Source organism: Gastrolobium bilobum, unplaced genomic scaffold (assembly GCF_033153095.1).
Source record: "Gastrolobium bilobum isolate Gb01-03AN ecotype WA unplaced genomic scaffold, APGP_CSIRO_Gbil_v1 utg28843, whole genome shotgun sequence".
Classification (NCBI taxonomy): domain Eukaryota; kingdom Viridiplantae; phylum Streptophyta; class Magnoliopsida; order Fabales; family Fabaceae; genus Gastrolobium; species Gastrolobium bilobum.
Genome location: NW_026896543.1, coordinates 121,826 through 137,788, shown reverse-complemented (window position 1 = coordinate 137,788; position 15,963 = coordinate 121,826). Strand labels below are relative to the sequence as shown.

The window sequence follows — 15,963 nt, the reverse complement described above, 5'->3', positions numbered from 1 at the left end:
TCATGGTTTATACAAATTGTCCTTGTCTTTTAATGAACCTTATTACACTTTGAATGTGGAAACATCTTTTTGCAACACCACTTTCCACACTCAAAGTGTAATAAGGTTCATTAAAAGACAAGGACAATTTGTATAAACCATGAACCGTAACACAATTCCCAGCAACATTCAAATCATAAACTAAATTCACCTTTTTATTTCCAAAATTAAAACAGGTGTCTTCATTATCAATGGACGAAAGAGAAATTAAATTCTTCCTAAAGTCAGGAACATAAAATACATTATTCAAAAAAGAGTTTGTAGCCATAATCTAAAAGCAAAATAACATTGCCCACGTGCAACACGTCCACACCAGCATCATTCCCAACTTTAAGCCTTGCCTCCCTCGGGCTTGGTCCCCTTAGGTTTGTCAGACCCTGCAAAGTAGTTGTTACATGGACAATAGCACCAGAATCCAACCACCAAGAATTTAAAAGGACATCTATCAAATTCGATTCAAAACAAACCATCAACACACCTTTGCTTTTTTCTTTCTTTGCTAGCTAAGCCTTAAACTTGTGATAATTTACTCTCTTGTGACCATTCTACTTGCAGTGGAAACATTTCAAGATTGTTCCTCTACATTTTTCATCACTATTCCTCTTCTTGAAATTATGAAACTTCTTGGGAGCAGGAGAATAATTCTTCTTAAATTTCTCTTTCGCCTTCCAGGAGTCTTTCTTAGCATTAAAGGTAAAATGGACATACTCATTCTTTTCTTTCTTCAGCTTTTCTTCCTTAGACGCACATTTTACAATCAACTCATTAAGGCCCCAATTCTCATTCTGAGCAGTATAGGCAGTCTTTATCTGACTGAACTCAGCAGGTAAACGGTTCAGATGTGATGCACAACAAAATCATCATCAAAAACAATATTACGAGTCTTTAGTTTATTCTGGACATCGATCATCCTCAAAATGAACACTCTGACTCCAATAGAAGCATCATATCTCATATCAGTCAGCTCATTCACTAGGTTCCCAGCTTCAACCTTATCAGAAACCTTATATTTTTCGCCGACCTCTCTTAGAAAAGCTTTCGCATGCAAATTTTCAATTTTATTTCTCCCATTTAGCATAATAAGCCTTTTCATTTCCAGTGCTTCTCTCATTTGGCTGGGAGGTTCATCCTCTCGTAAGGCCAAGTCAAAGTTAACAATCCTCATGGAAAATTCTACATATTGCTTTCACTTCTTATAATTTGTTCCGGTCAATAACTCAACGGAAGCATGGTTGTTGTTAATGGCAAAGCTAACTACTGAACATACACAATGCAACAAGATTAATTTTCGGGCAATAACAAAATAATTTATATATCACAAACCCCCTTTGGGCAGGGTATATAATATACAAATATTTTCTATCACATGAAGATTTCAACAACAGGAAAAATTGCATACAATTATAAAAATTCATCCCCTTTGGGCAGACAAACTTTTAAATTGTACATATTTCTCCATAATACCACATGCAATTTAAAAATAATTTATCCCCTTTGGTTAGATAAATACTTTTAAATCACAGATTTCAATCAATAATTTCAGGTAATTTTCAAATTATTATATATAATTACCCCATTTGGCAGGTAATTAACATATAATAATTCTAAACAATGAATCAACAACAATGCCCAACAATATGAAACACTTAATAACACGTGTTTTCAACAACATGAAACACCTTACAACATGTGTTTCCAAAAATTCATATTGCATTTGTGAATCCAATAATTTTGCCATAAAAATATATAATGCAGTGGAAAATATGCAAAAATATACCAACAATTTACAAATATTCCAAGGATCAAACAATTAAATTTTATGAATTTCGGCTTAAAATTAACATGTAATAAAATCTGAATAACACATATTCACGAAATAAAATAAAAATTTGCTTGAATTGTATATTAGATAAATACCACATACAGAGTATTCGGCAATTCAAATCGAACAATTCAAATCGAAACATATATATACACAGTGCAACAATTGAAACCTTATATATATATATATATATATATATATATATATATATATATATATATATATATATATATATATAGGGGACGGTTATACTTACCACCAGGTAAGTTTACCACCTTTACCACCAATCACATCATCGTTAGATTAAAATTAAATCTAACGGTCCCTAATTATTCCTTATAATTCTAATTTTTTCTCTCACATTCCCTTTGTCTTTCTCTCTCTAGGTTTCCATACCCTCCATCATCCTCTCTTCAATTGTTGTGCGCTTTCGATATTGATTCTCTATGACAACTCATTTTAACTCGCTGCACATCCTCTCTTCAATTGTTGTGCGCTATCGAGGGAAGATGATCAGATTAATAGAAATAATAGTTCATAATAATAAAAAATGTATTCACGGGTTACCAAAAAAAAAATGAATTCACAAGACCGTCCCAAGTCCTACCAGTATTATGAAGAGCGAGCAATGAACGGAATAACTTTTGGCCAATTGTTCCTGAATAACTTTTGGCCAATTAACAAAAATAAATCCAGATCAATAGTCATAACGAAAACTTTTTTTTTCTCAACCTGAATTAGCATCCAATTCAACTCGAACTTACCCAGGAACAGATGCAGGATTGAAGAGGGGATGAGGGAGGGTATGGAAACCTAGAGAGAGAAAGACAAAGGGAACGTGGGAGAAAAAATTAGGATTATAAGGGATAATTATGGACCATTAGAATTAATTTTAATCTAACGGTGACGAGATTGGTGGTAAGGGTGGTAAACTTACCTAGTTGTAAGTATAACCATCCCCATATATATATATATATATATATATATATATATATATGGGTAATATTTTTCTTATGTTGCATAAGAGAAGTATTATCTCATACTCAAACAATAAATAGGGGAGAGAAAAAAGTTGGAGGTGAGAAAAAAAATCTTGTGGGATCCATTTGAAAAATATAAGTGTAGGAGATAATATTTCTCTTATGCAACATAAGAAAAGTATTACCCTATATGTATATGCCATAATCAATTCACGTAAATCAAACAATAGAATTTGCCATAACCAATTCACGTAAATCAAGACGACAATTTGTAAGCAAATATATGTATATGCAGTGCAACAATTTGAATGTCAATCGAGACGGCAATCTGTAACAAACATTAATTATATACAGAGCAACAATTTCAACGCAATTCAAAAAATCGAGATAGCATGTAACAATTGGTTGCAATTGAATATAATATTAAAACTGTGCAATACGGATCGAGACGGAACAGAGACCATTTATTCAACAACCCGGATAAAAAAATAAATCGCAATAAATTATGGGTCTTATAATCATACATGCCTTGCTCTGATACCAAATGTAAGAAATTTTCATATAATAATTTAACACAAAGATCGAAACATGCATAATAGATAAAACAACATATATACATTTCATTCTGAGAGGAATTTGTGTACCTGATTGGGTCATCTTATCTACTACGCGAAAAACCTTGATTACAAAAAAAAAAAAAAAACCTTGATTACACGGCTAGAATCTTCCTCTCTATGGCTTATTCCAAAATGGAAAAGAAGCTCGAAAGGAGCATATGGTGTGTAAACTTCAAAGATCCTTCTATGGTCCCAAACAAGCATTAGTGGTACATGAAATTTGACACAATTGTGAGATTATATGGTTTCATAGAAAACAAATTTGATCATTGCATCTACATTAAAGTAAGTGGGAGTAGATATATCTTCTTAGTACTTTATGTAGATGATATTTTGCTTGCCAGTAATGATGTTGATTTAATGAATGAGACGAAAGCTTTCTTGTCAAAGTTTTTTGATGTGAAGGACCTTGTAGAGGCTTCTTTTGTTCTGGGCATTGAAATTCATAGAGACAAATCCAAAAGGTTCTAGGATTATCATAGAGAAGCTATATTGATCGTGTGCTTAAAATGTTCAATATGCAGTCGTGTAAAGCTGGTGATGCTCCAATTGTAAAAGAAGATAAATTAAATAAGGAACAGTGTCCTAAAAATGACATTGAGAAAGAGGCAATGAAAAATATCCCTTATGATAGTGTAGTTGGGAGTCTTATGTATGCACTAGACCTGATATTGTGTTTGGTGTTAACAACCTTGGGAGATATTTGTCAAATCTAGGTCACGATCACTGGGTTGCAGCCAAGAAAGTAATGAGATATCTACAACGCACGAAAGATTTCATGCTTGTGTATAGAAGGGTAGAAGATCTCAAAGTTGTTGGTTATTCAGATGCTGATTTTGCTGGTTGTTTAGATGACAAAAAGTCAACATCTGGATATATTTTTATCCTAGCTAGTGGTGTTGTTTCATGGAAAAGTGCAAAACAAACCTTGATCACAAGTTTCACAATGTATGCTGAATTTGTGGCTTGTTATGGTGCTTCCACTCAGGAAATTTGGCTTAAAATTTTGATTTATGACATGCAAATTGTAGACTCTATTGCCAGAACTATGGTGATCTATTGTGATAACACCGCAGCTATGTTTTACCCCAAGAATGACAAAGTTAATAATGCTTCGAAACACATGGAGATCAAATACTACACAGTGAAGGACTTGGTTAAAAAAAAGGATGTTGTGATTGAAAATATTAGAATTGAGTCCATGTTGGCAGATCCCCTGACTAAAGGATTACGACCCGTACTATTTAAAGAACATGTGAAGAACATGGGTGTCGTGGATTCTTTTGATTCACTTAATTAGTGGGAGCCATGTCTTGCTTTATTTTGTTTTTCATTTTGATTATTTTGCATGCAGACTGATGTTAATGAGATTTATTGAAAGTTTATGTTGATGATCATCATTATTATTGTTTTCTCCTGTTGACTGAGAATCAATGTGATCTTTAAACATATTGTGTGGTTTAAAGATGAAGTTGCCACCTTTGAGATCTCATGTTATATTGTGACTTGATTTATCTAACCTGAGAAATTTCATTTCGTTTGAAAATTGCGTTAATTCAATTTCATGCTGTTAAGAAATTGGGTTGAAAAGGCAATTTCATGTTGTTTATAAATTGCGGTAATGGACTTTCATGTTGTTGAGAAATTACATTATGGAGTGTAATTTCATGTTGATTGAAAATTGCACTAATGTAATTTCATGTCGTTGAGAAATCACATTGACCGTTAAGAATTAGTGCATTATATTGTTGATCACATTTTGGCTTTAATTCTTACTACACTGCTAGGCCCATAATTCATGAAGATATGATGCTTATTGTATGTGAATATGGAAGGTCATATGTTATGTTATTTTCGACATACTGATCGCCATATTCTTACAATAAGGTTATATTGAATTGGATTGGATTGAGATGCTGGAATTGGAATATTATTTTTAAAAATCGTTGCCACGTAAAATGTTTTTTCCTTGTTATTAACCCGACAAAGTCATTTTCAAATAAAAGTATTTTAAAATAAAATAAATTAATATAACCCAAGTGGGAGAATGTTAGAAATTTTATATGTGGGCAATATTAATTAATATTTTTATTTTTTCCAAAATAATCGAGTTAATGGATATTCCAATTTAATCTATTGTGATAAGCACATTATGATCATGTTGAGTTAGGCTTTTGGTATTGGGCCTAGTTGGGCAGCACATTAGTGTTTGATTGGGTTTCTGGGATGGGTGGACCCATCAGACACAGTGTTGATTAGGGTTTTACTAGGTCCCCTCTCTAGCCTATTTATCAGTGTTATTAAACCCGGCCCGGACATCGATCCGGTTGGGGTACTGGGTCATCGGGTCACTGGTCGGACTGGTTGACCTGGATATATAGATATATAAATATATATATATATATAATTATGAACATATAAATTTAATTATATTCTTCATATCTAAAATGAATTAAACAAGATTCATTAAATAAGTTAAAAAACATGAAACATAAATAATAAAAATACATGCTATTACTATGTCAATTTAAATTGCAACTCAAAATCCTCCTAAACATACCTCTCAATGACATTGAACTCATATTTTTCAAATTCAACTACATTAAAAATGACATATGTCACAATCTCTTAATTTATTATTCCATAAATTGCTTCAGTATTGGAAGCTGAAATTTGAGGTCATTGTAGAAGAGTATACTAGCAAATAAGATTACAAAAAAAAAATTAAAATTAAAATGAGTTCTACATTTTTTTTGACAAAAACAATTTTGGTTTTTTTTTTAAATGCATGACCCGACCGAGTCACTGGGTCACCGGGTTTGGCCGGTTTTGTAACACCCCATATATATCCGGTAATGTTATTACTATCGTATTAAGCTGCGCTTAATTAAAAATACAGAATATCTTTTTCTTTTCAATTATGATGTCATTAATCATTACCAACTTGATTACTTAACCATTTTCAAAACATTGCATGTATGTACATTGCAACAAACAGCTAACTGAAATACCTCATTAATTAAAATAACCTAAGTATGAGTCTCTAGTCACGGAACTACAAACGTAGACCGGACCATCTAACAGTTTATACAACTCAACTCAACAGTACAAACAACATAATGACATGGACAACTCCTATGCTCACCCAAATAAGGCAACAAAGCCCAACATAAGTCTCAACTCAACAGCAACATAAAGATAAAGGCGAAAAACATAAACATCATCCAATCCAGTCATGCCAGCATAATATGAACAGCACAAAACATCAACTAAGCTCTGGCCTCCTGCCGCCAGAGGCATCAGTCCTCATACTACCTGAACCTGAAAAAGCATTCCCCAAACGTGGGGTGAGATCTCTAAACAAGAAATCTCAGTAAGGCAAGGGGTCCTCAAGGATCTTCCACCCCAAGCTCACTTACATGTGCAATATAAGTTCAAAAGCAATTTATCATCATCAGTTCTAAAATAGTGCAATGCAGCAGATAATCATGTCATGTGTGTCAATTCTATTCTACTGGCCAGAGAAATGCAGGATTTATATACGCTAAATACCCACACATAGTGCAAGACGCCACTTGCATCCACCCCGAATCACCGTCTTGTATGACGCCACATACGCAGGCTTACTGTCAAGATGGAACAACACATGCATATTAAAAGCCATTACACATAAAGTTCAACAACATTTCAAATATTCAAAGCATGTAACACAGCATGCATATAACCATACCCCCATGGGACATGGTGGAACCACAACATGGCTAAACCGAGGACACGAAAGCTTACCTTGCAAGCTAACTATCCAATGCCAATAGTCCACAGCTCAAAATCCAAACACAGCAAAATCACAATCGGATATGGACCAATAATAAATTAATATACATGCACTACAAGCATACATCATAAAGACAACGTCTTTCTTACGTTTTACGTCTTAATGCTTCTCACCAAGCCATAAACCCTTAATCCATTTATTCTGACTTAGTTCGATTATTACAGAAGTTCAACTTCATCAATCTAGGGTCCACAAACCCCCAAACATCGGTTCTGGTTGAACAGTAAGCTATTGTTCCTCGCAAATCCAGAATATCTGGATATCTATCGGGGACATATCCGGATATCCATATCCAGATATCCAGATCCCCATATCCGGATATCGATATCCGAATATTTATCGACCAAATATCCGGATATTTCGCGACAGAATGCAGTTTCTACATTTCGCGAAGATATCCAACAAAGGTCCAACTTTTACCAATTAAATGCGTTCAAGACTCCATTTTTAGGTCTATACAGGTTCATACACATGTTAATTACTTGCTTAACCCATTTACATGCAAAGACACCACCTTTAAATCATTTAAACTCATGATTAAGGTTAGGCAACTCACCAAAGCTTCAAACTCAGAAATGGAAGGCTCTTGGAGCTCACAACCAACTCCAAAGGTTCTGACTTGATCCCAAAATGAAAATGCTCCACCAAAGGTTGGTTCTTTCAACTCAAAGGTCACTACTTGGACCTCCAAATGCCATGACCAAGGCTTCTCAACACCCAAACCTCACAAGGTCAGCACCCTCACCAACACACAGGGGCTGGAACTCAGAATGTATACTCACACTCCCCCACCATGCAAGCTCTCACAAGCCCAAGGTATTTTGGAGAAGAAACCAAGAAGAAAGGAAGCTCCTTGGCTCACAACAATGGAGGAGAAGGTGGCAAAGGGTGGCTGACTACAAGGCTCAGCAAAACTCACGTAGAGGCAACAATATGGCCTAGGGTTTTGTGCAAAAGTCTTATATATAGGTCACTTAAGAATTAAACACACAGTATTAACATTAATTGCTACGCTTAGCATTTTAATCTCAAACTCAGGATTCTTAACCTACTCAATTTTACAAGAATTATCATATATTTTTTAAATTTTTCAGAGCACCTTTCCGGTACGCGCTTTTCATAGCCAGTACCAGTTTCTGGCACCAATTCTCATTATTTTAACTTGAAACTCGTTTTACAAGTCCTACATGTTATTCTTGTAATTATCATGCACTTATTATAATTTTTCGGGATACTTTTTCAGTACGCATTTATACTGACTAGCAGAACCGGTATCTGCACTTTTCGTCAGAAAAGCGACTTTCAACATTATTACTCACTTACTATAATTATTAGAGCCTCATAATAATTATTAAGGTCAATTATGGAATTATCTCATTAAACTCATAATTAACAGATTAATTTCCTTAATTAACGGTGCAGGTTCTTGCAGGTTTTGTCCGAGTTTTGACCGGGTCGATGCATGACCGGTCTCATACTTGACCCGAACCAGTCCGATGACCGGGTCACCGGGTCGACCCGGTTGGATCTGGCCGGGTTTTACAACACTGCTATTTATATTGGGGTTAAGCCTCAAGAATCGTCATGCTCCAATCGCATAAGGCTGCCATTTCCGAATAGGTCATAGAGAGGAAATTCTAGCTGTGTAACCAAGGTTTTTCGCTCAGTAGATAAGATGGTCCAATCAAATACACATATTCCTCTCAGAATGAAATTGATATATGATGTTTTATCTATCATGCATGTTTCGATCTTAGTGTTGAATTATTATATGAAAATTTCTTATATATAAGACCCAATTTTTTATTTATTAAAATAATTCTAAATTTGCATTTAGAACCTAAAGTTCATGATAAAATTTCGTTTGGAATTTTTTGCCATTGATCCTAGAAACCTTGGGGTTTTTGTCCTACGTGATGAAAGTTTTCTAACCATATATCATTTGCATGTTTTTATTAAGTATTCTAAGAAAATTTGAATCTGAATTTTTGGGTTTTATTAATTAAAAGTTTAGAAAATTTCTCGAATTATTTTCCATCGATACATTAGCTTTTGAAAAATAAGTGTTTAGTTATCTATTGATACAAAAATTGTTTGAAATCATTTTCTATAGCGAGGGAATCTCGTTCATGAATGTATTGTTACGAAATATAGGGTTTATATTATGAAAGTTTCAATCTTTCTTTAAATTGATCTTGTTTCATTGATGTAAAACGAAAATTGGTTTGAGGGTTTCAGTTCCCCTTTGTTTTTCCACTGTTTTATATCGTTTTTAATACAAAAATCATATCTTTTATGCCAACAAAAATCGCAACCCATAGCTTGAAAAATCATTTTTTAAACCTCTACAAGCTCTCAAAAATTTGCTGTTTTGAGATGGATTATATTAAAATCTTGTTGGTTTGTTGTTTCTGAGTTATTTTGTGATGAAAATAGCTAAAAAATTTGCTAATTTCTAGCTTTGATGAATCCCATGGCGGAACCTGATTCGAGCAGGTCAACCCGCAAAAGGAAGAAGAAGACATTGCAATAGAGAAATCTCAAGGATTGGGGTGAGATTGTGAGAGAGACATCCTATTTATATTTCTCATTTAAAAATCTCATGAAATTCACACCAATAGAAAAATTATTAAAATTGTCAGATTTTTGAATACCACAAGATTTTTTTTTTTTTTTTAAATCCTGATTGAATACCAACGGATTTGCAGGGACTCTAAAATAATCTTTTAAAGTCCTAATCAAATACCACATGACTTTTTTTTAATCCTTTAAATCCTAATTGAATACCAATGATTTTTTTTTGTCCCAAAATAATCCATTAAAATCCTTTGAAATCTCAATCCAATGCATCCCTTTAAACTTATAATTCCCATCAATTATGCAAAGAAACATAAAATGTAAATATTTACTATTATATTTTCAAATTGAAAATCTCTTATACACTCTAGTGAGATTTATTCGATATCCATTTTTTTATTATATCAGTCTGATAAAATATCGATAATTTTTTCATGATATATAATGAAATTTCAAATATTATAGATGTCGAAGCGTGTCAGAGTATCGAACATGACACATCAGATTTTCTGAAATGTCTGTGCAACATAATTTCTAACCGTTAATATGACTTACTTAGGGATGTAAATGGGTAACACGACCTATCAAGGGTCTACGGGCTACGGTCAGGCCGATATCAGGTTAGACTTAGCTTATTACATCTAATAAAATAGAACATACTCAAGCAATCAAGCCTTAAAAAAAACTTATTTAGAAAGTAGGTTATAGGCTTTCTTTTACAAGGTCTGGCCATAAGCCTACACGCTAACCTATATCATATTATTTATTTTAAATAAAATAAAATTATTATTCAAATAACTTTGAATAAAAAAATAATATTATTTTAATTATTTTTTTAATTCTTAAAGGCCTAATAAACTTATACAGGCTAAGAGGTCTAGGCCGGACCTTTTGTTTTTTAAATATAAGTAAAGCCAAAATGATAATTTGGCTTATATTAGGGGTATTCAAGACAACCATTCTGTTTCCCAGCATTATTTCTAAGATAAAACATGTTTTTTTTCTGATTCTGTGACTTGGAAGAGTTCTGAGACTCAAAATTACGTTGGTTAAGACATTTTATTTTTATTCCGAGAATCAAAATTACGTTTGTTTACACATTTTATTTTGTTCCCCAACACTATTTTTATTTTTACTAACAAAATTGAATTTTAAAAAGCTTATGAGAGAGAAGGAGTGTGTGTTGGCTTCTGCTTTTTCTGCTTCTCATGCTTCTTCTCTTCCTCTTCGACCCTTTTACTCTGCAAAATCGCACTTTTCATTTTTTTCTTAATACTTCATCTTTGCTTTCTCTCTCTAAAATATTTTCAATTTATTTCTCTCTCTAGAACTCTATCTTATTCTGTGCTACGTTTGGATCGAATAACCTTTAAATTTTCAAAAATGTTCGATGAACTCGGGGTTTGAGTCTCGAGCTGCGAAATCGATGGTCGTTGTTTGTGGTTTGTGAAGCTCGGAGAATTCGAGCTCTTTTTTTTAAAATTATTAGGATTTTTGGGGGGAATAATAATCATAATCGGTGGTTTGAAGGAGGCAGAAAAAGAATTTCGAATTTGCAGTGAAAAAATAATTTGATTTTTGTTTTTTGCGTCTTCATTGGGAAGGCAAAGGTGGCTCTTCCAAGAATGTGTCGTCCTCGTCATTAGAAGGTGTTGCAATGGCGGCAACGTTTGATATTCCGGCGAGGCAGCTTGATTTCTCCGGCGTGCCGGAACACTCTCAGCTACAATTGCATTCGCAGTCGCCGCTGCAGACTGTAACGCAACAACCAGTGATTGTGATGTCGTTACCGCCGCAAATACCTCATCCTTCGATTAATGTTCTTTTTGAGATAAAGGGTTAAGAAGAAAAACAGAAAAATGATTCTCTTTTTGTTCCCTGGAACGGAGAAAAAAAATCTGTTTTTCTTTTATTCTTTAGCACAAAAATTAAACTAGTTCATCTCGGGAAAAAAAATAAATCGATTTTACCAAACGCTATTTTTATCAGTTTCTATTTGCAGGAACAAAAATAAAAGAAAGTTGATTCTCGCGTGGTTGTAATGCACACCCTAGTCTAACAGATGAGGTTAAATTTAAGGAGAAGAGAAAGAAAGAAAATTAGTGGATTCCACCAAGTTTTTAAGTGTGCCAATCTTGTCTTGTGCAAAATAACAAACATATTTTTCTATTTCTTTTATTTATTTTGGTTTGGGGTACTATTTTATTTGATTTTAAATAAATATTGAATAAGCCATTAGTATTGGTATAGTGGTAAGGAATTTTGGTAGGTTGTGTATTAGGATGTGTATTCAATTTCTGTTTGTATTCAAAAAACAATTAATATAAGGGGGGAAATACCTTAAAAAATTATTTTTAAAGTAAGGAATTTTATCTTTTTAAAATTTTGTGAATTAATATTATAATATTTTTAATTAAATTAAAAATAATACACCGACCAATTCACTAATTAGGAATCTATGGCATCATAGATAACCCAATCACAGTCGGTGTGACTGTCGTAGGTTCCTTTCTTCTTCATTTAACCAATTACTACGTTGTTCTTTAACCAAATTCTCCTCTCGCTCTCTCTCTCTCTGTCTCTCTGCATTCCACGTCCTTGTCGATATCGCTCACTAGATCTACTCTCAAAAGGGTATGAATTTTCAAAGTCCTGCTTCGTGTCTGTGATTCATTGGAATGCTTTGGTGTCTTTTTTTTCTGAATGCAATGTACAAGTTCTTCACTTTTTCCTGTTTAGAGTGTTTCTGTTCCCACCCCATTTCATGATTTATGCTCAATATGTGTGTTGGTTAAATTGGATTTGGATTGAAGCAACGGTTGATAATGATAGTATGCGTGTGATTTTTTGTGTTTCCACTTTATGTGTTTTGTCTATTGCTTCAATTAGACACAAATAGGTTGGTTAAAGCATGTTACTGAATACTTCATGATTCTATCCACCATAGATGGAATTTTCCATTGGGTTTTATTTAACTCCCTTGTATGATATGTTACTGTTCAAAACAAAAAACAAAACTTTGATGCCATTCAATTATGATTTATATTATAGCATTGTGGTTCAATGAGTATTAAGATAATTATAAGTGATATGCAATAGCATTATTTCTTAGTTTTCATTTGCCTGTTATTGCTAGCTTCACAGGCTGGAAGACTAAGAGTTGTAGTCATAGATGGCACTCTCAGTTTCACGGGCTATGTCAAATGGTGTAGTGATAACAGTGCCTATTCTGGTTCTCTCTGCTTCAGTGGTTGCTGTTTTTCTGTTCTTCCTATTGTCTTCTCTCTCTTCTTGCTCCTGCCCTCCACCTTCAGACACCACTGTTTCCAATGCTAGAAGTGTTGATGTTGGTGTGTCTGAGTCTAGCAGCAGTGGTAGTTTTTCTTTATTGACAAGGAAGGAGGATGTTGAGTGGGTGAAAGGTCAAATCCGAGCAAATGGGCTTCATATGCATGACAATGTGCTTCGCAAAGGTATTAATCCTCGCACTAGGGCTCAGCAACTTGAGGATCTTAGACAGTAAGAACCTTCCTCTCAATTTGTTTTTATCAAATTGTGTGTGTATATGAGTATATATAACTTTTGTTTTGGGATTACCACTTTTTAATCTCATTCGTTTTATAAAGTCTTCATAATAATTGTTTCTGAGAAGTGTGCCATTTATAGTTTGCAGTGAAAGTTGTTTTTTCATGGAGGGATGAGGGAGGTGGGATTTTACATGATGCTTCAAAGTGATGTGTGAATACTTTATGTCCATCTTTCTGTGAAAACGTGGATTGAACATTGTCTTCACAACTCAGTTTTTAATTTGCAATTTATAATGGTTGAGTATTCCCATCTTCCTAATCTGCAGTAGGGTTTTCAAATTCAAACACCATATATAACATAGTTCTAACTCACAGCTTCTTCTTCTTTTTTCCCTTTTCTTGAAGCACACTTTTATCATAATTAATGAACTAATGAACTACAGAATCTTGCATTATGATGTTTTTGTTAACTTGAGAACTCTTGTTCCTTGTCCTTGTCTCTGTCTCTTTCTCTTCGTAAGGCTCCAAATAAAGGATCCCAATGTTTTGGTAGCCACTTAGGAGATATATATGCTCTTGAAGCAATGCTTTCAATTTCTAAATCATTTGTTTGAGCATGAATGTATGAATACCCTTTTGGCCTTTTGGATTTTCTGATTACAATCTCTTCTTCTAAGTGCAGATTCAAGGGCATATCACACTATGAGGGACCTGAATCAAATAATCACACAGCCTTGTCATGCCCTGGGGAACTCCTAGTTGAAGAGCACCATAGCAACTATGGTGAACCTTGGGCAGGTGGAAGGGATGTGTTTGAGTTTCTTGCTCATACCACTCAACTCAGACCAGACTCACAGGTGCTGGAGATAGGTTGCGGAACTCTTCGAGTTGGTTTGCATTTCATTCGATATTTGAATCCTGAACACTTTCATTGTCTCGAAAGGGATGAACTCTCTCTGATGGCTGCATTTAGGTATGAGCTTCCTGCTCAAGGCCTCTTACACAAAAGACCTTTGATAGTTAAGGGGGATGACATGGATTTCAGTAAGTTTGGTTCTGGCATAATGTATGATTTGATTTATGCTAGTGCTGTATTTCTTCATATGCCGGATAAACTCGTATGGATTGGACTGGAAAGACTAGCATCTAAATTGAAACCTTATGATGGACGAATCTTTGTATCACATAATATAAAGTTCTGTTCACGGTTGGGAGGAGAGGAATGCACAAAGAGGCTTATGAGTTTGGGGCTTGAGTTTCTTGGGAAGCATACACATGATAGCCTGCTATTCAATCACTATGAGATATGGTTTGAGTTTAGACGGTCAAAAGCTTAAGGTCTGGATTGATTCTGTAAAGAAGCATGAGAAATAGCTCCTAATGGCCCCAATGCACTAAATGTGTCTTGCTCATTGCAACAAATCTTCAGCAACTCAATGATATTCTTGCTTCGAGTCCAGAGATGTGGCAGTTTTTCTACTCAGTGGTTCATCAACTCATGCCAGAAATCTGTATACACTTTTGACACTTTTAAAGAGAGAAGGATCATAATTTTGATATAGGACTCATCAAAGGCAAGGAGATTTGTACTATTTTTTGGGGTCCTATTGTAAAAGGGCTAGCTTAATATTTACCTTTTCAATGATAGTGTTGTATTTAGCAGGCAGGTTATCTTGCAACTCATTGCTGTTTTGACAATTATTGCATGTGATGCCAATTTTATATACTTACACTTTCGAGGATTTATATGTTGTACCAAAAGCTTTTTGCTGAATGTTTAACATAATTACAAATTCAGGATTTGAACTCGACCTTTATACTCAAACACAAACTCGAACCTGATTAAGCTTAACTAATCTCTTACCAATTAATTCATGCACTTTCTGATAATAAGTTGATTTTGAACTTTGATTACTACATAAACTTAAACATTTCGAATATTAGTTCAATTAACTTTCAACACTCAAAATTTATTACTTTTTAGTTGTTTAAAAAAAATTTATTCTATCCAATAAAATAATTTAATATCTATTAATAATTTTAAAATTAAATAAAAACTTATCTCCTTATCTCTTACATAAGATTTTTATTTAACTTGTTATTTTATATGCAATAATAGAAATTTTCATGCTTCTTATAATAATATTACATAAATAAAATTAAAATATATTAATAATAACACATAAAATTAAGTTCAAAATATTGATCAAATATTTTTTTTTTATTGAAACTTACAAGAATAAGATTAAAAGATGATACAATTCATAAATAAATAAAAATAATACTTAATAGGTATTATACTGATGTACTTTTATTTTATTTTTTAAGATAAATATATGTAATAAATTATGTATTTTAAAAATTAATGCCCCGCACTCCGGATTAGTCTCATAGCCGGCTCAAAGAGTCGAAGCTCGTGGGGATACCGGAGGGAGCCAACTCGTCTCAAAGAGGTAATTAGGGTTGGGTAACTCCAAAAAAAAGAAATTAATGCATGCTTTATTGCTATTTGTTTTTAAAAATTTAGAAAAAAAATAGTCGCAATCTTTTTAAAAAAATATCATAT

The 15,963-nt window shown here is 33.5% G+C and overlaps 1 protein-coding gene across 1 annotated transcript; it reads left to right on the top strand.

Moving 5' to 3' along the window:
- The first annotated feature begins 12,451 nt into the window (after positions 1-12,451).
- LOC133300399 (uncharacterized) lies at positions 12,452-15,014 on the top strand. The gene is made up of 3 exons (XM_061499932.1): positions 12,452-12,504; positions 13,007-13,389; positions 14,080-15,014. The coding sequence occupies exons 2-3, from the start codon at positions 13,043-13,045 to the stop codon at positions 14,732-14,734; spliced, it is 1,002 nt and encodes a 333-aa protein (XP_061355916.1). The 5' UTR covers positions 12,452-12,504; positions 13,007-13,042; the 3' UTR covers positions 14,735-15,014.
- Positions 15,015-15,963: the final 949 nt, after the last annotated feature.

What these genes read in the sequence shown, in the direction of transcription:
- LOC133300399 (XM_061499932.1), top strand. Translation starts at nt 13,043, where the DNA reads ATGGCACTCTCAGTTTCACGGGCTATGTCAAATGGTGTAGTGATAACA. An exon ending in CAACTTGAGGATCTTAGACA is followed by an intron (nt 13,390 to 14,079) that starts GTAAGAACCTTC and finishes TTCTAAGTGCAG; the next exon opens with ATTCAAGGGCATATCACACT.